The sequence below is a fragment of the Archocentrus centrarchus genome, chromosome 6 (assembly GCF_007364275.1).
Source record: "Archocentrus centrarchus isolate MPI-CPG fArcCen1 chromosome 6, fArcCen1, whole genome shotgun sequence".
In the NCBI taxonomy this organism is placed as follows: Eukaryota; Metazoa; Chordata; class Actinopteri; order Cichliformes; family Cichlidae; genus Archocentrus; species Archocentrus centrarchus.
Window position 1 is genome coordinate 2,119,437 of NC_044351.1, and position 21,946 is coordinate 2,141,382.

Genomic DNA, 21,946 nt, shown 5'->3' on the forward strand with positions numbered 1-21,946 from the left:
TAGGCACCAAAACCACAGTTAGATTTAGGAAAGAAGAAGAGGTCACGTGGCAGCTAAAACAGGAAAATGGCTTCAGATGAGCAGCAAAAGAGTAAAAATAAAAACTGAATTTGGTATTTTTACAGTTTATTAAACACTTATTCTGGCACACCTTCAGTTTCCTTTGGCATCAACTCATTCTGGATTTTAACAATACAATTTTATTTCAAGAAAAATTAAATAAATCACAAAGAAGAACTGAAGTGATCCTGTAGTAGTGCAGGCTGAGCATGAAAATATAAAGCTGGGAATGAGCAGGATAACAGACACTTTAAGCAGTTTCCACCCAAACCCGCCAACAGATCAGCCACAATTTCTGCCTCAAAGCCATCCTGCTTTGTCTCCAGGTGTGACTGCATTTAGATGAGGAGGAGGAGTCACCAAACTGACACCTGCTGATCAATGATGTCCAGATACATCCTGAAGCTGTAGCTCCGCCTTCTTAGACAGTCTGTAAGTCCAATGAAGCCACAGCAGCCATATTATTGGTCAGCTCATTGCATTAAAAATGCTCCAACAGCTCAAACAGGTTCCAGAGGTGGAGTTCAGGTGAAGCCCAGCAGACAGCTAGCAGCTACAGTCGCCTATGTCACCATCCACCTGTCAGTCAGAGACCCACGCCTCGAATAATGCAAACTTTACTCAGGTGAGTTATAGAAACATCCTCCCCCATACAGCTTTTGGATCATTTCTACCAAAATAAAGTGTCAATGAAATTAATTCTTTTCATAATAAAGTGTTTTATTGACTAAAATCAGCTGATGTTCAGGAAGTGAGCCGTTTTTTCCTTCGTTTACCTGCACGTGTCTATGCCGCTGTGACCTCACCTGTCCTGAGGTCAGTACTGCAGCACGGTGAGCAGGTTGTAGGCGATGGTGCGTCTGATCACTTCCGCCGCGCAGTATGCGTCTCCGTCGTACGCCTCGATTTCCGGTTGGATTAAATACATTCCTGATGGGGCCATCTCCACGCTCCACTCGGGGAGGAAGGCGTCTCCCCGCCGCTCGCATACATTGTGCAGGACGCAGCAGGCCGCCACCACTTTGGGCATCATGGAGACGTCAAGGTCGCTCTTCTTCAGGAGGCACCGCCAGCGTCCTTTCAGACGCATGAAGGCGATGTTGACCACAGAGCGAGCTGCGGCGAGCGCGTAGGTGAAGCGCCGCTGCTCGTTGGACAGCGGGTGCTCCTCGCTGTATCCTTTCATGAGCCAGGGCTTCAGCGGGAACGACGCGTCGCCGATCAGATGCACGGGGATCTCCACGCCGTCGCTCAGCAGCGAGTTCTGAAAGACACGAAGCCTCACGCTTAATCCGGCCGCACCGAAACGCATCAGATCACCTCACTCAGGTGGCCTGTGAGTAGCAGAGCAAAATTTTAAATTCAAATAAAAAATATTACAAATACAAACTGTTCTAAAGACGATTCACAAGATTTAACTAAAATATGAAAAAATGTAAATAAAAAAGGCTAAATTCCCAACTTGGAATCACGTTTGAAAATTACTCAAATATTTAAATAAAATATGCATAAACAATCTAAAAAAATTTATAAAAATTTAGGCCTGTAAAATGGGTGAACAAAGTAAATTAAGAATGTAAACACTGAATTATATGAAAGCTTCTAAAAATATGAATGAAATTTCTAAAAATTAAACAGTTAAATAAACATGAAAAAATGTAAACAAAAAAAGTTAAAATCAAATGTAAACAGAAATTAAATAGAAAAATTTCAACATGAATAAACAATACAAAAAACTGAACACTGAAAACATCTCTAATAAAATATTAAAGCCCTTTATTTTTTAACATCTGAATATAATATCAGGAAAAATATAAAATTAATAAAGAATAAAAACCTCCTAATTAAATGTGTGAAGAGTCACCTGTAAAACATTTTTTAAAAGGCCCCGCCCCCTCACCTCCCTGGGGAACAGGTAACCGTCCGGGCGGTCCTCCGCCTTCAGGTACAGGTCTGAGCCGGACAGGACGGCAGCGCTGCTCGTGCTTCCGGGCCAGCCGGCATACACGTCAGTGAAACTATCGAGAAACAGGACTGAAACTATCGGTCGTTTGCATCATCGATCAACCCAAAAATCATCAAAGCCTGAACGTCCTGATTCAGAGCCTCAAACTGAGCCCACAAAGATTTTTCCCATTTTATTTCTGACAGTTTATTCACAGTTTTACACATTTAATCAATACTTTTGCCTTTTTAGGCATTTTGGGACATTACATTTGTTTTCTGGCATTTTATAAAAAAATTTGCAGGTGCAGTAAAATTTTATTTAACCTGAGGACATACTGCAATATTTTATTAGGACTATTCTGATGTCTTATGACCTTTAATTAATTTTATTCCATTGGTGTTTTTTTTGGACATTTTTGGCAATATTATGATTCTTTTAACAGATTTTATTCTAAATATGGGTGTTTCCATTTTTTCCATTTCCTGACATCATATTCATAACTTTGCACGTGCAGAGTGTTTCTGGGACTAATCACTAATCGACTGTCTGCGGATGATTAATCACCGTCACGGGGCGCATACCAGACGTCGTGGTCCACCACGGCCTGCAGGATCACAGAGTGCCAGCCCCGCCGGTTCAGGTAGTGGTCCGGGTTGTCCCGCGGCGGCCCGATAGGGATATGCGTGCCGCCGATGGCACCTGCGCACTGCGGGTAGCAGCGGTCCTTGAAGGCGCGGATGGTGTCGTCCAGGCGCTGTCCGCGTGGCAGCGACACGAAGCGCCTGTACAGCCGCTCCACGATTGCCGCCGTGACCTGCCGCACGATGGTGCACACGGTGGCGATGCCCACGCCGAACATGTCGGCGATGGAGCGGTACTCCCCGGAGCGCGCGAACCACCACAGCGCGATGGCGAGGCGGCGGCTCGGCTCGATGGGGACGCGGTAGTTCGTGCGGCGTCGCTTAATCGCCGGTCCGAGGAGTTCGACAAGGTAATCGAAGGTCGCCCGGGTCACGCGGAACTGCGCCTTCCACGCGTCGTCGTCGAACATCGCCGCCGCGGCCCAGAAGTTCTCCCCGGGAGTTCGGTTCCGGACCCAGACCAGCCTGCCGGTGGAGCCGACAAGGCTGAGGACGGCGGCCACGGAGGACAGCAGGAAGGCTCGCCGCCTCCGCAGGTACTGCCGCCGACGTCGCTCCCGCTCCGCCATCTCCAGCGCCCTCCTACGCCGCAAGAGCTCCGCCTGGAGCCGATACAGCTCGAACAGGCGGGAGGCAGCCGGCGGCTGAACGCTGAGGCCGAGCGCGGGGCAGAGCGACGCGGCTGGCAACCCCAGAGCCTCCGCGTCCTCCCGCTCAGCCATGACGATCTCCTTCTGCGGGGCTGAGGGGAGAGTAACCCGCCGCGGCAGCGCCGCCTGCCGGACCAGATGCACAATCTCCGCCAAGAAAACAAACTGTTTACATCAGACACGGGGAAATTATTTACTTTTCACTAAAATAATCAAATTTGTTATTTGGAGGTTTAAAAAAAAATAGTTTTTAGTATTTTGGGGGCATTTTGTTACAATTATGGCACATTTAGAACTTTATTTTAAACATTTTTCTGTGTGTTTGTCTTTGATTAATGATTTTTGCTCATTAATTAAATATAATGAAGATAAAATGCTTTCCAGAATTTTAGGAAATAGTGGGGGCATGTTATGTTTTTGATATTTATAATTAAAATTTTGAATTTTAAAATTTTCATTCCCATTTTCTTTTCTGGTAATTTGAAGGTGTAATAAATACTTCTGACATTTTATGTATTTTTTTACAACTTATTTTTAAATATCTGTGAGACATTTGATTTTTTTAGACATTTTATTTCTACTTCCTGACATTTAATTATAATTTTGCACAGACAGTGTCTAATGTTTTTCTTAAGATTTTTCAGTCTTTTAGTGTTTTTTGTTTGTTTTAGGCATTTTATTACGATGTTTCATAGTGTTTTGCAGTTGTTTTTAATAAAATAAAATCAAAGTATTAAATATTTGGGGGATATTTCAGAGACACTTCATTGATGGTGTTTTGAGGTAATTTCTCATTTTGAGTGATATATCTACACAAACAGCTTTTTATGATGTTTCATTACAAAATCTGCATAAACTTTAGGACGTGAATTTAGAAATTAAAAAAAAAAATTTTTTTTTTAATATTCTATGTATTATTGTTTACCATAAATGCTGGGATTTGGAGTATGAATGACATGAATTGATTTATCACAGGAAGTAAAAACTTTTATAGTTTAATCGCTCGTTAGCTCGGGGTCGAGCTGTCTCATGGCCCCGGAGAACGATGTGACCCGGGACGCTCAGAGTCACACCACAGATGTGTCCTGTTCAGGCTTTACCTGTCAGACTCCACACACCTGTTCACTGACTTTACTGTAATAGCATCCCTCTACCCCCCTCCTCCCCCCATGACAGTGACCTGTCAATCAAAGACTTCTGCTCAGTCTCCAGCAGGTACCTCTTTTATACAGTCAGACCTGAAAGCAGCTACTGAGGCAAGAAACTCACCAGGAGACTGAGGTCAGAGGTCAGCTGAGCACGAGGCTCATAGATTTCTATTCAGACTTCAGAGGAGTCGCCCCCTGCTGAACGTTAATGAGAGTGCAGGCTTTTAGGGGCCAGTGGTCCATATTTTAAAGAAAGTGACCCAGATCTGTGTCGCAGGCCGCTCTCCATCCCCAGAGCACTTCACAGCGCCACCTGGAGGTTTCTCTAAGCATTTTCTGACTTTTTGAGCACTCATGCTGTTTTGCTAGTTTATTGTGCATTGGTGTGACGCAGACACCGTGAAGTTTATTTTGTACGTGACATCACATCAGCTGACTGGCTTCCTGAGTTTCGTCCAGATTAAAATCATTATCGATGTTTGTGATGCTTCACGATGAACTGATATAACGTCCGTCCTTCGTCCTGAGCTCAGCTTCAGCCTAATGATGCTGCTCCTCCCCCTCCTGCACCTCCAGCCGAGGTGTTGACGGCCCTCGTCCTTGCTGTCCTGCAGGGGGCGCTGCTCCTAGCAAACATGCAGACAGCTGAAGCTTCAGAGGAAGGATGCTGTCTGTGAGCTCCCAGCATGCTTCAGGTGGACCAGCTGCTGTGGGGAGGCTCAGCCTGCAGGGGGCCCTTTTCCTCCAGGTTTACCGCAACTTCAGCCTCTGGAGACTGAACAAAAGTCCGCAGACGGCCGGAGGGAGGAAACCGGAGACTGAGATCTATGAGAGGAAGTAAAAACATTTCTACATCTCATTCTGGAGCAAAATCATCAAACTTTAATTTCAGTGGAATTAGTTAAAAAAAAAAAAAGCCAAAGTTAAAATATGAGCCGTTTCAGGACGGCTGCTGAGGCTTCTGGAAGGACTTCAATGTTTTTAAGGTGAGTTTTCTCCAAGTGCTGAGAAAGAAATGCTTTAATAATATTGAAAATGTTTGTATTAATGTCAAAACGATGCTGAAAGATGATAATAATTATATTCCAGAAGAAAAAGTGATCAAAAGTCCCAAATATCTGATTTTTTTCTGATGTCTGATGTAATCTCATTAAAAATGTGATGAAAACCTGAAAGTTCATTCATCTGATTATTTCTGAAATCAGAAAAAGTGCTCAGAACGAGTCCTGAAGGCGAAATCACAAACTGTCAAAGTTGCATCAAGGAGGTTGAAGCGGATGAAGGTCTGAAGTCCGAGTGATGAGAGGTTCTTAAAGAAAGATCCGAGAGGCTGAAACACTCTAATCCTGACCTGGAATCTCAGACGGGCGCAGAAGGGTAACTTCCAGAAGGGAGCGCTGCGGAGGATTTATCAGATTTGACCTGTGACTCTGAAAACCAACTGTTTCCTGTCACCTGGACAGGTGAGTTTTCTGGCTGATTTCAGACAGAAACTAAACTCTCAGAGCCTCCACCTGCTGCTGCAAGCCACGGCTCATGCTTTCCAGGAGGGAATGTGGAAATTTGTGGGACTTTATCCTGGAAAAATCTGTGTGTGTGTGTGTGTGTGTTTGTGTGTGATGACTACTCCCACTCTTCCTGGTTCGGTGTGAGAACCGGGTCCTGACAGGTGACACACCTGCAGACAGACTCCTGCAAACCTGACTGTGATGTTGGAGTTTCAGCCACCCTCACCTAACACGGCCCCTTCTGCCCCCCCCCCCCCCCCCCCCCCCACACACACACACACACAAAAGTGCAGAACGTGAATTTGTTTTCTTTGAATCACGTGTGTGATCCTGCAGCGTCTCCAGACTCCAGCACCTCCTGGTTCCTCCTTCGCTCAGCAGCTGCCATCAGTCTCTGCTTCAGGCTTCACTGTTGATGAAAGCAGCGCACACACGGTGAAGGTGAGTGTGTGTCTGCGGCTTTGCTGTGCTTTAAGTGTGCTTCTGATGGCTTGGCTGTGGCTGGGCTAACAGGATGGAGCAGCTCCCTGCTGGGTGATCTTCAGCATTCAGGGTCACTGCAGGCACGACTGCGAGCAAACGCTGCCATCTGTCAGCGAGCTGCAGCCAAACCTCCGGCGGCCTGCAGGAAGACGCTCAGCACCCCGTTTATTTACACCTCCAGCTCTGCGGAGCCTCAGAGATCAACCTGGACGAGGCTCCTCCCATCGATTCGTCCTCTGAGCCTGCAACAGGGTGATGATCAATAGGTGGTTCTAATAAAAAAATGTAGCCAAATTTGTGTGTGTGTGTGTGTGGGGGGGGGGGGGTCTGTTGCCTCAGGAGGATTTCTTTCTGGCTCTCAGAGCAGCTGTTTTTAGCAGTCCTGGTCCAGGTACTGGTTCTGGTCCTGGGGTTTGAAGTCTTTGTTCGAGTGTTAAAGGTTTGGATTTTTGCATTTGTTGAATTTTTGAATTCCTGTTTTGCTTTGTTATTCTTCAAACTGACTCTTATTTCTGCTCATATTAAATACGAAGTTAAATTCCTGATTTTGGGTCATGGTTTCCACCTGACCACTTCTGCCTGAAAACCAACCAGAAGCTGCTCTCTCTCATTTTCCTGATGTCAGTTTTTGAAACACTCTCCAGCAGAAATTGATTGAAAATCACCTGGATTTCCATTTCTTACCTTTGTGTCTGTGCCCAGCGGTGGATCAGGAGTCTTTGCAGCTTCTCTTCTTGACCACTGAAACCTTCTCGCTGGGCTGTGAGGGTGCATGAAGTGAATGAAAGCGCCTTTAACCTGATTGTTTCCACCTGTGTCTCATTCCCCACCTCTATGTCCAGAGGAGGAGGTTCAACAAATCCAGGCTTTCTCTGTGTTAGTGAGCTCGACAAATCCTAACCTCCATCACAGAAAGCGAATGACTTCCTGCGACTTTAAGCGACACAGGCGAAATAACTGCAGCTGAAGCCCCATAAACGACACTCAGCAGCAGAGTAGAATCAAGTAGAACAACATTCAGAACCCATGAGACCCACAGTCTGAGCTGCTGTAACTTTACAGCTGGGCTTTGTTACGTGTTCCCCCAGCAGGGTCTGAGGGCGTGTCCGGTGATGCTGCGTGACCCTCTGTGTTTATCTGACACACTGAGCTCTAAATTAAAGGTTGGTTTGGACTTCAGCTTCTTCTCCACACTCTGATAGTAACATCCTGTCATTTACCAGCAGGGGGCGCTCTGGGCAAACAGACTGCAGAGGACTGCAGAGGACTCTGCTTCATGACCTCATCTTTAATGTGGGTTTGGATTCACAAAGTTTGAAGCAGAAGCAGGAAGTAGAAGCGCTTTCATTTGGTTTTCTGCAGGGTTAAAGTTCCTGTGGCTGCAGAGAGGAAGCAGCGCACCACGCCGGAGTCAGAGGAGGAGATCTGCAGTCATGTCAGCTCCACATCACCTCCATCAGGAGCTCCAACAGGTCAGCCCCGACCGAAATCAGCGAGAACACAGAAATAAACAGGAAATGTTATCAATGCATAAACTGTGAGAATATTTAGAGCTGCAGCTAATATTTATTTCTCTTATCGACTATTCTGCCAATTTCCTCAATAATCAATGAAGTCTTTATGTCAGCAAATAGTTTAATTTTTTTTAACCAACCAAAACACACATTCAGTCTTCTCTGACAGCGACACATGAATGCGTCTGATGGTCAGGTGAGGTTTACCTGTGTGCACCCCGAGGACACAAATCCAACACAAAATGTAAATATCTGAACTGACCATGAAGAAAAGGAATGAAATATGTTCATTTATTGTTCATGAGTAAAGTCCAGATGTGTTTTATTTGAAATGCTGGGATGTATGAACACGTGAGAGCAGAGGGTCAGACAGCTGAGTAGGTGCAGCAGTCACTTGGGATTCTGGGTAATTTTGAGGGACGACGTGTTTGCAGAGCTGCAGGGAGCCGCCTGCTGGCCGGCCTGCCGGCCCAGCTGCTGCTGAGGAGGAGGAGGAGGCCGGAGGAGCTGCGTGGCAGGAGGGTTTGAGTGGCATCACCAGCCGACAGCTGCTGGCCCACGGCGGGGCCCCTCGCCAGGATGCTCCACGCCGTCTGACGGTGCTCAGCTCGGTGTAAATGCACAGCTGGAAGCTGGAGGAGGCGGGGGATGTGACGGGGAGTCGCTCAGAGGGGGTCTGAGGAAGTGTGAACAGGCCGGGAGGTGAAACCAAACTCTCCGTCTGACACGGGGCTTATTTATCAGAGCATTTTACCTATACTTTATTATTATTATCATTATTATTATTAATATTTAGGCACCACAGGCATGAAAACTGAAAAAAATCAAAGCTGAAGCCAGAAAGAACATCTGTCTTTAGGAGGATGTCAAATATCTGAATTATTTCTTGATTTCTGCTCATTTCAAACCGAACAGAGTAAAAAGCGGCAGCTTCCCTCCATCTGAGGCTCCGCCTTCATTTCTTCTCTGCTTTATCTTTGGAAACTAAAACAAAATATCTCTCAACTGGCCTCCAGCCTCACAGCCGAGTGTGAAGTGTCTGGCATGAGAATCAGCACCTCCAAGTCTGAGGCCGTGGTCCTCAGCCGGAAAAGGTTGGAGTGCCCTCTCCGGCTCAGGGACGAGTTGCTGCCCCATGTGGAGGAGTTTAAGTATCTCAGGGTCTTGTTGATGAGTGAAGGGAGCGGGAGATCGACAGATGGCTCGGGGCTGCGTCTGCAGGGATGCAGAACACCTTGGGGTCCTGCCGGATAAGCTGGTGGAGGTGGCCAGGGAGATGGAGGCCTGGGCTTCTCTGCTTAGACTGCTGCCCCCACGACCCCACTCTGGATAAGCGGAAGAAAATGGATGGATGGAAGATCTCTCAATGATTTTATAAATTCCTGTAAAACTAAAGAAAATTATCATCGTTCCAGTTTTTCGGGACTGAAACATTAAAAGCAGCGTTTTTAGAAACGGCTCGATCCACACGCAGCGGTGTGAGCAGCAGGGGTCAGCTTCATCGCCACCGTTAGACTCTAACACCAGCTCACACCAGAGCTGTTAAAATGATTTCAATAAAGAGCAGTTTGGGTGATTTTTCTGAGTGAAAAACGCTGCTCTCAGATCGCCTGCTCTCTGTGCCGAGCTCACGGATGAAGTTCCAGCCTACGACAGACGTCTGCAGTGACCGTGGATCCCTCAGAAGATGCTACGTTATTATTTTGTGTTATGATCAGCGTCTGTGAACGGAGATATTTTAGAGTTTAAATATCATATCTGCTGTCGTGGTGGTGACCCCACGCCGGCCACACTGAGGCTCCACGGTGATCACTCACACATCGACAGCAGCGATAACACAAACGCACATGAAGAAACAAACACAGATTCACTCCATCAGGAAGAAGCAGAACTCCAAGCATACAGCAGACCCATCCACACACATACATCCACCCGGACTGAGCTGCTGGTGTGGTGGAGAAGTGAATGAAATGTCAGAGGATGGTCTAATTTCAGGCCGCACGTGCTCAGGATACGATGAAGATAAAAGTTCTGACAGGTCGCTGAAGCTTCTGCAGGATCTCAGCTTCTGGGCCAAATCCCGATGGATCAGCGCTCCAAGACGATCCCAGTTTGTGAACTTCTGCTTTTTCAGGATGGATCTGACTAAACTCATCCTCAAAGACCGACTTCTTCCAGCCATCTGGGAGCAGTTTGGTGACACGTACATTTTCCAGCCTGATGGAGCTCTGTGTCACGAGGCAAAGAGTCTCAGAGATCATCACAATCTCTTTCACCAGGAAAGTCCACAGATCTTAATCCCAGAATCTGTGGTCAGTCCATAGAGACACAAACTGCAGTATGTTTAAACTAAACTTTGAACATATGGAGAGCAGGTCTGCCCATTCTGGACCCAGACAGAGGTCCTTCATGGTGACATTTTTGTCACACGTGTTCAGAAATGAGCACGGGAACGTCCGAGCTGCAGATGTTTGCGTTCGCCCTGTGTGGTTTTTGTCGTTGCAGATGTTTTCCATCCTGCTGCTCCTCCAGAACATCTTCATATCTTCCAGCAGTGGGTTGTTATTCTATATTTTAGAGCACAAACAGAGCAGAGGTTTGTGAGTGCGGCCCGAGTGCTCGGAGCTCCTCGGAGGGTACCGTCAGCCTTCACAGCTCAGGTTTGTTTAAACTGATCAATACTTCCTGTTTCCTGCAATCACTGTCAGAGCTGCTCATGGATTATTGAGTGACGCCGGTTTTGTTTATCCTGCTGCGGGTCGATAATCCACCGTGCGGGAACCATCGCTGTTTATTTGTTTTCTGTCTAAATGTGAAGAAACGGGCAGGAAATCAATGCAGCAGAATTCATTTCTTAAACATTACAACACAAACAGGAGCTGGGTTTGAGTTTGGACGTCTCCATCAGGCCTGAACAGTGGAAGTAGTCTGGGTTTAAATCAGGATCAATGAGATCTGCATGTTACGGAAGCAGGAAGCATCGGATTTCCATTCTGGAATGAGCAGGTTTGATCTGCGTGCAGGTAAACTGTGTGTGCACAGAGCAGAAGAGAATCTGATTAAATCCAATCATGGAACCATCAGATTTAGCTTTTTATTACCTTTTTAAAGAATGTGGGTGGAGCAGGAAGTGTAGGGTGAAGCAGGTGTCTGCAGGTGGTGCTGGAAATGCCACAGTCCTGATTTCTGCTCAGGTGTTCGTTCAGGTGTGGGTGCTGTTTTCATCAGCAGTGCTCGCCTCACCTCTGCCCTCCTGCCTGTGACCAGAAATCAGTCACTGAGCTCCAACTCGGAGGAGGTCTCAGCTCAGGAGGAGAGAGGAGGCAGCAGGAGGAGCCGTAATGGATGCTCAGGTGTATCCTTTAGAAGTGTTTTTACCTTCAGGTATAAAAGAGGCCTGGCCACAGCTGGAATATCCAAGCTCTTTATCAAACTGGGTTAGTGTGTTCCCTCCCTGCCGGGTTTGATTCTTGTGAAGGAGTCGCTCTCATGACTCATCTAGTGACGTCACTCCCTGGCCAATCACTCGCAGTCTGTTTTTTCGGCTCGACTCAGATCACTTGGAAACGTGGCTGAGTAGGTAGTAAAAAAGTACCTGGAACCTGGTACTGCCACCTAATGGAAAACCCCCAAAACCTCATGACCTCCGTCACATGAGGCCACGCTGCCAGTTTCATACCAAACTTGAGCTCTGTTCTCCCGCGGCTGTTGTCAAACATCTAATTTCATTAATACCTAAAAAAAAAAAAAAAAAAAAAACTGTTGCCCCGCCCCTTCTTCTCACATCTCTGGTGGGAGGGGCTAAGACACAAGTCGAAGACATGAACTCTGGGAAATGAAGTAGGTGCAGGTGTTATTTTTTACTTACCTTCTGTTGTTCTCACTTCCTTTTTTCTGTTGGTAGTGACTCCAGTGTTTTATCTTCCTTTATGAGTGTTAGCCCCGCCCTCATCAGGTTCACCTGTGCGCACTCAGCTCCTGTATCACCTCTGCTCAGCTCATCTGTCTGTCATCGTCTCTCTAGCTTCTCGTGTCCCTTTTTAAACTTGCTGCTTTGGTTCCTCTGGTCTTCGTGCCACGTTCAGGTCCTCTGTCCTCTGTCCTGTGATCCCCCAAAATCAGCTGTTGCTTCCGGAGGCAGTCAGGTGGCTCATTTATTCAGTACTTCCTCAATCATGGATTCTGCTGAGGTCCAGCCCGGGGTGGGTAGGGTCAGACAAAATAGGGCACGTTAACAGTTCAACTCTTATTAGATATAATAAGATTAATGCTGATGTTTCTTCTCATGAAGCAGTGTTTTCTACTCCTGCACAGCTGCTGTTCTGCCTGGTAACAGTCAGCAAGGATGCATCCATAGATGGGCACACCTTTTTATACCTGACCATTTTAGCCATTTTTAGCGGATTATGACACAGACACACTGCTTCAGTTCACCCCATGTTTACTCCTGAAAAAAAAAGACAAACTGCAGCTTCATTTCCTCTGTGGTGGTTTCCATCATATTCAACTTTTTGGTAAACCGTAACTTTCTCTGCTGAGCACAGCGTTAGCGTCACCTTCCTCTGACCTGCTTTCTGAGGAAAATCCAGACTTTAGAAACGTGCACATCCTGCAGAACCCGTCAAACTGTGGGGCATGGTCTCAAGATGTGCGGGGGCATCAAAATGCTGTGCAGTCCCACATAAAGAGGGACATCTGGTCACCCAAAGTGTGGCCTTTCTGTTCATCAGCACAGCTGCTTCAGATTAACCAGTAAAAACAGCACAAGGACATAACGTCACAGAATCATCTGTAATTTTGAGATTCGCAGTATATTTTTTAAAAAGCAGAAATGCACGTAAACATCACAGCAGGCGTTGCTTTAAAAGCTCTTTGTGTTGCTGTGCAACCTTTAAATGAAGCAGAGTACCCTGCAGGGTAAAAATGTCAAAGGAGAACTGTTTTCCATAACTTATAGATTTTCAAACTAAAACTGGATTTTGTGTACATGGAAGCAGCTCTGTATTATTCTGTATTAAGTAACCTTGCAGCCTTCTGGATGTGAACTTTGCGCTGAAACGCTGATGGAGGCTCTGATGTGTTGTTTTCGGCCTCCTCGCCCTCTCCTCCTCCTCCTGAACACGAACTCTCTTTTCAGCTCTCGGATTTCTCCCTCGCTCCGGCTCATTGTGAGGAGAGCTTACGGACACGATTCACATTCGGCCTGTTTGTTGCTGCAGGATCAGGATCAAACCCGCCCGCTTCAAAAGAGAAGCTACTGCATCTGAAATGTACACAATTAATTTGTTAAAGAGAGCCCCCCGCACACTGTAGAAGCTGTGGAAATGCAGAAGGTGTAAGCCTCTTAGCGGCTGATATCCTCTGAGGGTCGGGCTGAAATTGAACAGCTTCCAGCTTTTGCCTCCTGTTTGTCAGAGCAGCTGTTGGAGCTCAATAGGAAGCTTAATGCTACCTTCTCTCTGCACCCTATCACCTCCCATCATGCCGAGTGTGTCGGGGGGGGGATAAAGAAAACATTTAGCCTCATTCATCTGCCTGATGGCACGCTGACGCTACAAAGACTCTCCTGCTGTCAGAAAATGAATCACGGAGAAACACTTCACATTTAGAGAAAAGAAATCTGTAATCTGGACATTAGGATTATATTCTGAAGGCTGTCACTGCAGTACGGTGGCCCCGAAGGTCACGCAGATTTAGAAAACACACACAGGAACAAAGAGAAGATCTCCACCTGTGTGACAACACCTGCACGTAGGAAACCTGCTGCAAAGACAGAAGCACAACCCAGCAAGTAAGGCTCAGCACTCAGGGTGCGACTGAAACACGCTTGTTTTTTTCTGGACTCAGTGAAGTTCACGGGATTTACTCATGTTCCAGGGATTTACCTGTTTGGAGCACGTGCTTTGGTGATGAAGTCATTTAGTCATGATTTTGTGACTTAGTTATATTTGTGTGACTTAATTGGATTTGGGGTATTGAGTCGTGTTTTGGTGATGAAGCCATTTAGTTGTGTTTGTGGAACCTGCTCCTGTTTTCAGGATTTACTGGTATTTGGTGGATTCAGTTACATTTGGAGAACTGAGTCATGTTTTTGTATTATTTGTGTTTCTGAGAGCTAGTCTCTTCTTTTTTATTTGTTTTTCTTTTTTTGAGGGGGGGGGGTACTGTGTTTGGGGGGTTTAGTCTTATTCCCAGTGTTTTTGCTGCTTTTTCTAAATTTAGCTGCTGTATTTAGCCATGGTTTTTGGTACTTATTTGATTGGGTTTGTAGGATTTAGTCATTTCAGTTTTCCTTCATAACAATTAACTTTGTAGCTTTTCTGTAATGAAAAATCTAATGAATGTGAAAAACAAATTATTGACCATTTCCATTTATTGACTGTTTCTTCTGATTATGTTTGATTGTGATTAAAAGGTTTCTACTGACTTTGATAAATGTGCTCCTGCTCGTCTACTGTTGCTAATGCAAGAAAAAACAATTTAACACAAACAATAGGCTCAGCCTAAACCTGAATGGTTTCACTGAATGACAATAAAAGCGTAGAACAAAAGTCTGGGACTTGAATACTGGCTTTGACTGATGCTGCTCCACTTCTTCATCATCCAGGTATGGACTTTGTTGGTCTTTCTAGTACAGCTCTTCTGCTACTCTTCCAGGATTATATGTTCCCATTGAAACACATGGGAATGCACTCAGCTGAAGATGAACATGCTTGTTTTTTTTCTGGACGTTGGATGGATTTTGTTGTTCGGCCTTCTCTGTCTTTGTTTCTGTCAGGCTTCAGCATTTAGGGCGATACGCTGAATTGGTTTGCAAACTGTTGCCTTTTAACACATATAAAGTGCCAGTGAATGCTCATGGGATTCCTCAGGGTTCGATTCCCGGTCCTCTGCAGTTTCAGTGCAGTCAGAGGATCTTGTTTGGCCTCCAGTTACTGTGAGTTATGTATTCTGATGCTTTTCCATTCCATCAGATTTTTAGATAACTGTGGATGTTTTTGTGTCTCAGTCTTTATTAATGTGTATGTGTGTACCTATTCTGTGGGTTTTTCTGTGTGTATTAATAGTGTTTGTAGCTGGTGCTGATTGAGCTGCTGCCTGTTGAAGTCAGGATGCTTTATTGAAAATTAAAAGTCATGTTTTCCTGGTTAAAATAAGTCAGATAAATGCCTGATAAAAAGCCGTCATGCTGCCGGTGTTTTAGGATCGTCTAGAAAAAGTTGAAAACCACTTTGGTGTGAACCCTTCAAAGCCTTAAAGCTGCTTTGTGTGTCTGTGTTTTGGCTGTTTTGGGGCTCTTTGGGGAAATATCGGCCTTCACCTTTAACATCCGCTTCTCTGAAAACATCAGTGTGAACCGGCACAGCGAAGCTGCCGAACACCAAAACAACAGGATGAAAGACGCTAAAATGCTGCATTAAATTTGAACTGCAACAACTTTCACATTAGAATCTTTTTCATAATATATATAAAAATACAGATTGGTGTTTCAGTGTTTCTTAATATACCTGAGCAGGTCTGCTGAACATTAAAACAAATCTGCTGCAACTGTCTAAATATACCACAAATTTAAGTTCATTAGTCATTAAATAAAGTCCTCTAACCACATGAATACAGTACGTAAGATATATTTTTTTATGTTTATGAATTTGTTTGTGTTTTGGGGTTTTATTTAAAAGTTTTTTTTTAATTACTCTGAATAAACCTCGCTGTCTCTGTGCTGCAATCAGTACCAGAGGACAGTTATTTTTAAAGCATTACGTGGGAATTATTAATAAATGACTCATGGTTACATTTCAGCATGAGGCGCCTGCGTCTCCACCAATTACAACAAATACGCTCAAAGTGAGGACTCGTCTCAGTGGCATCATCCTAACATATGTAATAACAGACTGAAAATCAATTTCTTATTAATATATAATAACATAAACGTAAGGATTCGAGCTGGATCTCTGCACACGAATGAACTTTAAACATGAGCCAGCACAACAAGCTGAACTCAGCTGTGTTTGTGTATTTATGCAGATAATTATCCTGATGTTACTGTCTGATTGTTGGATTTATGACAAATAACGTGTTTAAACTTTGAGACATTTTTAGCAGCACAGCTGAATAAATTCATCACCAGACTGAGTTTGACAGAAAATCACATTTTTCCGAGCTCTGAGGCTGTGATAAGACATTCCTGGATAAACGACAGAAGGAAGATTTAAAAATGAATTAAAAAATGAAATATTATTAAAATGTTATCAATTACATGACTCTGATGACAGAATTTTGTTCTTTTTTCATTTTTATTTAGTTTTGAATGTTAGTTTTCAGGTCAGATTATTCAGGTTATTTCCAGAGGGGATTTTCTTGTTTTAGTTTTTATTTATTTATTTTTAGTGTTTCTCTGATTTATTTATTGATCATTTCTGACTAAATTAGAGCATTAAAATAAAATGAGCCTCCTTTAAAGAGTTGAATGTCCAGCATGCGACGATTTAAACTGAACCTGGAATAAAACTGATAAAACTGAGTGAACCTGAACGGGAGTGAAATAAAATCAGATTATTAATGAGTAAAATCCCACCTGAAACATTAAGAACATCTTCACATGATTTTAAATTTTTTTTTGGGAGGGGGGGGGGGGGGGGGGGTGCGCGATGGGAGGGGGGGTCAGCTCCTCCATTAAAATAACCTCGGTAACGCGGTGTAAAAAAGGCCAGGCGGGCGGGTCGCTCATAATAAAACTAGCTTTTAATGATACTTGATGATCTGTGCAGAAACGCACTACAAAGATTACATCTGACCAACATAGAAAAACAGTCTGAAATTCAAACTTTGTGTTTCCAAATCAGAGTCCGCGGCCTGAGGGCCCGTGCAGAGCACCGTTACACCTGCCGGTCCCGGTAAACGCTCTACACGTTCATCATGCCTCTCTTGTGTTCGTGCAGCTCCAGCTGGCTCTGGCTGCGCAGCCTGCAGTCTCGGGCCGCCACCTCGGCTCGCTGCAGCATCGTCTGCTGTAATCCGTTTAAAGCCGAGCCGCCGCCGCCGCCGTGCAGGGTCCCCAGAGGCCCGTAGCTGGAGTATCCTGGGATGAAGGGGGCAGTATAATAGAGGTGTCGGGGCAGGGCGGGGCTGTGGGGGAACGGGGTCCGCTGCTGCCCCGCCCCCCCACTCTGTGACGAGTCACTACATCCTTTGCTTTTGTCCGAAGACGTGGCGATCTCAGCCAGGGACCACAGTTTGGGTTTAGGGGCCACGTTCGGCCCCTGGGTGGCGCCGCAGGAGTGCTCCTTAGACTGCGGGCTCGGTGTGCGCGCCGCCTCCAAGACTCTGAGCGTCCCCAGGGATGCGCTCTGAGGAGGGGCCACCAACACGGAGACGGGGGCTGGGATGTGGGGCGGCTTCCGGTCCCCGGTGGAGTCTTTAAAGTCCAGATCAGCGAATCCTCGATCGGCGTCGCTGCCCCCCTCCTCTCTGAACGTCAAACCGCAGGAGTCTGAGGCCGAGGGCCGACGCACCGCTGCGGGGGAGAGAAGACAGGCCGGGTCAGACCAGCACCACACACACAACTAATGACTGACTAATAACTGTGTTATCATGCATTTATAGCTTGGGTTCATTTTCAGCAGATTCACTCCAACATGAAGCAGAAACAGTGTCAGAGCCCGGCTGCACAGCATCTGCTGATTACTGCCCGATTAACCGATTAATAGCAGCCTGCACATTTAACCCTTCTCCTCACATTTCCCTCATTCACAGTTTCAGTGAAGCTGAAATTGAATCATAAAACAAAATGAAAAATTACTCATGTTAGAAAATCAACCAGCAGCTGTTCTAATAATCAATCAGTTTTACTGATTTTGTAAAGAAAAAGAAAATAATTAAGCAGAAATCTGAAACTCTGGAGCTTTTTGTGTCAAACTTCTGAAGATGTCACAAAGTGACTGATCCATTAATCAGTTCTAAATGAGAAAAAATCAGTGAGGATCAGAGAGAAGCAGAGTTTGAATAAAGCAGACGGCTGCCGTCCTGCAGCTGAATCCTTTCTCTCTTAAACACTGAAACGTTTCAGGATCAAATCCTGTCAGCTGATCCGGACTGAGCTCCAAATCCAAACATCTTTCCCTTTTTCGTCTCCAGGTCTGCCTGACGGCTGCAGTCAGCTGGTTTCTTTCTTCAGGTTTGGCACAGGAAACGTTTCAATAACACGTTTTTAAGTTAGTGGTTTAAAAAGAGTTCATTTAACTTTAAAGTGTTGATCTAACGTAGTCAGAAATATGAACTGAAATCAGAAGTGACTTTCAGGTTTCTACAGTCTGTCAGTGATCACTGATCAATAATCTGATCATTCATATTAACCTCCTAACAGGAGGCCATTCAGCTGCTTTAAATGTGTCAGTTTGACTGAAATGTGAAGAAATCCAAAAACACAAAGAAACCTATGAATTAGTAAAATCTCATTTTAATGAAGTGAAATATTTTTTCCACTTTCCTGAACTTTGGTTTGTGATGACACATTTTTAAAGCTTCCTTCACGGCTGTAAATGATCAAACTGATCCTGTAACGTCAGTGAAACCAGAGCAAACGTGAGATTTCTGCTTAAAGCTGCAGCTTCAGAAAAGGAGTTATTTTATCTTTCAGGGGTTGGTTTGATTAAAATGAATCAATCAGTCATAAAATGTTGGAAAAATCCTAAAAAATAGTTTCCTCAGTATCCAAAGCGGCTGGTCCAAAATTCAAAGATCTTCCTGTGAAATAAAAACAGTAAAAATGTGTCCAGATTAGTTTTTTTTGTCTGTGGTGATTTAATAAAATAAAAGAAGAGATGAAAAGAGAAGAAGAAGCCGGAGATCTGCTCGGAGCTCCTCTCCGTCTCCGCTCTGTGGGAAATGAAGCCGATGTTTCCCGGCTGCTCGTTTCAGGAGCTTCAGTCTCGGTGATGTTCTGCTGCCGCGCAGGAAGCACCTCCGCGTGTCACACGCAGGTTATTTTAAAACCGAACAATTAATCGATCGATCGGTCGATTAATCGACCCCTCCCCCCTCACTCACCGGCCTCGCTCTTTGGCTCTGTCTCCTCGCCGCCCGGCTTCAGCGGCTCCTCGTCCTCCTCATTGCGCTCAAGGTCGATGTTGTCCTCCTCCTCCTCATCCTCGCTCCTGTTCCGTGGCGTCCACGTCATCTTGTTCTCCTTCTTCAGCCGTCGCCGAGCATTGGCGAACCAGGTGGACACCTGTGTCAAGGTCATCTTGGTGATGATGGCGAGCATGATCTTCTCGCCCTTGGTGGGGTACGGGTTCTTCCGGTGCTCATTGAGCCAGGCCTTCAGCGTGGCCGTGGCGTCCCGTGTGGCGTTCTTCCTGTAGGTGGGATCTCCGTACGGGTACGGCCCCAGGGCCCCGAATGGGTGGTAGTCTAAGGATCCAGAGATGCCAGAGGACGGGTCGTAACCCGGACTCTGAAACAGGAAATGATCACATTAGTGGTGCTGTGTGAAACGAGGCTCCGCCTGCGCGTCTGTCAGCTTTAACCTTTGTTTGGTTGGCAGCTGAAGTTCCCAAACACACAAACAGAATTTAATCAGAGGGTCACATGATGAGCGAGGCCCAAACTAAAACCCCACAAAGATGAGTTCACAGATTCAGACAAATGTGAGAAATTATAAGGGGAGAAATAAAAAAGAATCAGAAAAGGATCTGGAGGAGAAATTTCAGGAAAATTCAGATTTTTATGAACTTCCAAACAGAAAAATCTGCAGAATTTTCCAGCTTTAAAATTTATAATTTTAACCAACATTTCCAAAATTAAATTCTCAATAAATTTTAAAACGAATTTAAATATAAATATACAGCAAAAAATAACTTTTATAAACGTTAGATTTGACTTTGAGGGAAATCTTTATTTTCCTTTTTTTTAAAATTCGGAAACCTTCCTTTTACGCACCAAAAGTGTCCCAGAACCGGACCCTGCAGACCCAGAACCTACACAGACCCAGAACCCAAGATCCGCTCCGCGCGAGCACTCACCACAAAGGAGCTGAGCGTGGCGGCGGCCCGGGGCTCCCCTCCGTACGGCAGGTGTGAGTTGAAGCCGGGAGAGGTCGCTGATCCGGAGTACGGAGCGAAGGCGGAGCCCGACGAGGAGCGGCCGAGCTCCTCGGTGCGCGGTCCTAGGATGACCCCGGAGCTGAAGGACGGGCAGGAGTGCAGAGCCAGAGACACGGACGGCTGGAAGAGGAAACCCTGAGGATAAGCCATGATGGGCGGCGCGCGGAGCCGGACTTTTACGCACGGGCGAACTCACATCGGAGCGCAGGACGGAGGAGCGAAGAGAAGGAAAAGAAGGAGGAAAAGAAGAAGAAAAGGAGTTTTAAAAGCGGAGGAGCATCCAGAAGCATCGCAGGAGGCTGATGGGAGCAGTTTGTGTGTTTCTACCCTAAGTTTTCCGCTCCGGCTGCTGCGGAACTGATCTGCGCTGAACCCGCAGAGAGACTGAAGAGAGAGAGAGAGCGGGAGGGAGCGAGAGAGGAGGCTCAACTCCACCTCCCATAGACACAGACCTCCTTCAGCTCACTTTCTCCTCTCCCCATCAGTCTGCCTCGCGCTCTGCAGGCAGGTGGAACTAATGCGCCCCTACAAAATAAAAGCACCCCGAAAACTGCGCTGACGCGTTTTATCCGGGGTTACTGGAGCGTTTACTTTAAAGTTCTCAGTTCTCACACATTTTGGGAGTTTCTCACTGTTTGTAAAAACAGGATAAAAACACGAAGAAAAAAAAACCAAGTTGTAGTAAAGTGGGGGAACATACTCTCAGGACAGTTTGTGAAACAGTCACAAAATCCAATCAAATGATGATACATGACCATGTTTCACTCTTCAGCTTTTACCTCTTGTTTGGTTAGTTTTAGCTGATAAACATACTCAGTTAGGTTTTTATATAAGGTTCATGGTTTAGTCCCAGCACAACACAGAGTCCACAACTGAAACAGGGACCTACTAAAAATCTCCGTCTTCACTTTGGTTGCTGCAGTCACTTGTGGTTTGCAGGGAAGATGTCGACTTGTCTGCAAACACTTGCTAACTATTAGCTGAGCAGTAGTAAAGCTTGAAAAACGTCAGCCGCAAACAGGAAACAGAGACTGCTCCCCTTCAGAGTAAGAGTTTAGCAACTTTTGCTTTAAATGTGAATGCCTCCGTTTCTGGTTGGTGTCATACTTTTTCAACTTTTACTACTTCTCTGAAAGTATTTGGCAAGTGTTTGCAGACAAGTTGGCTTCTTCTGTGCAAACTACAGGCAACCACGGCCATCTGCTAGCAACCAAAGGTTTTCACCAACTGCTCAGGGAATACACACTTTTCCCTAGCAACCAGATGGTTGCCAACCAGTCTCATGGCCTGGGCCTTATTAACCTGACCCCACACACACACAAAATGGCAAACAGGTTAATTTCACGTGGTTATATGTCACATGACTGCAGAACCTGAGTAGAAAACTGTGGGTAAACATCTTTCTGAGTGACTTCTGCAAACACTTTATGAGCTCAGTCACTCATTTCAGCCCATTCTGAAAATCCTGGTCATGTTCCGGAAGGATTATGCTCATTGGCTAATGACTTATTATTGACAAGTTATTAGCCAATGAGTGTGCAGTTTCACAGTTGGCTCCAGTTTCAAAACACCAAAATGGCAACAGCAAAACACTCAATTTGAGTCTAAAAGAAAAGGACTTCAGAAACCAGTGGCCTAGGTCCATCTTTTACATACAGTCTATGTTAGCATCTGAATCACTGCAGTTCAGTTAACAGCCACAGGGATCAATAATAATGACTCCTTTAATATCTACACAATAAATAAAATCACCAAAGAGAGTGGGGTTTTGAGTGTATTTCATAAGTTCGTGGTTTACTATCTTTTATATGTCCTGAGAAATTAGGAAAAATTATATTTAAATTTAACTTTTTTTGTGACCACTACAGAGGACATAAAGTCTCAGGTTATTGT

General features: G+C 45.3%; 2 protein-coding genes across 2 annotated transcripts; both read right to left on the bottom strand.

Moving 5' to 3' along the window:
- Positions 1 to 148: 148 nt before the first annotated feature.
- Positions 149 to 3,371, bottom strand: LOC115781325 (protein ANTAGONIST OF LIKE HETEROCHROMATIN PROTEIN 1-like). The gene is made up of 3 exons (XM_030730956.1): positions 2,590 to 3,371; positions 1,961 to 2,078; positions 149 to 1,324 (listed from the first exon to the last, which is right to left on the bottom strand). The coding sequence occupies exons 1-3, from the start codon at positions 3,369 to 3,371 to the stop codon at positions 878 to 880; spliced, it is 1,347 nt and encodes a 448-aa protein (XP_030586816.1). The 3' UTR covers positions 149 to 877.
- Positions 3,372 to 16,721: 13,350 nt separating this feature from the next.
- On the bottom strand, positions 16,722 to 20,415 carry LOC115781739 (iroquois-class homeodomain protein IRX-5-like). Its single transcript, XM_030731575.1, has 3 exons — positions 19,973 to 20,415; positions 18,999 to 19,404; positions 16,722 to 17,466 (listed from the first exon to the last, which is right to left on the bottom strand). The coding sequence occupies exons 1-3, from the start codon at positions 20,201 to 20,203 to the stop codon at positions 16,856 to 16,858; spliced, it is 1,248 nt and encodes a 415-aa protein (XP_030587435.1). The 5' UTR covers positions 20,204 to 20,415; the 3' UTR covers positions 16,722 to 16,855.
- Between the last annotated feature and the right edge of the window lie 1,531 nt (positions 20,416 to 21,946).

Coding starts and splice junctions, on each gene's coding strand:
- LOC115781739 (XM_030731575.1), bottom strand. CDS start 20,203: ATGGCTTATCCTCAGGGTTTCCTCTTCCAGCCGTCCGTGTCTCTGGCT. Junction 19,405..19,972: donor CCACGCTCAGCTCCTTTGTG/GTGAGTGCTCGC, acceptor TTCCTGTTTCAG/AGTCCGGGTTACGACCCGTC. Junction 17,467..18,998: donor AGAGCCAAAGAGCGAGGCCG/GTGAGTGAGGGG, acceptor TCTCCCCCGCAG/CGGTGCGTCGGCCCTCGGCC.
- LOC115781325 (XM_030730956.1), bottom strand. CDS start 3,371: ATGGCTGAGCGGGAGGACGCGGAGGCTCTGGGGTTGCCAGCCGCGTCG. Junction 2,079..2,589: donor GTGGTGGACCACGACGTCTG/GTATGCGCCCCG, acceptor GTTTCTCGATAG/TTTCACTGACGTGTATGCCG. Junction 1,325..1,960: donor GTTACCTGTTCCCCAGGGAG/GTGAGGGGGCGG, acceptor CGTGTCTTTCAG/AACTCGCTGCTGAGCGACGG.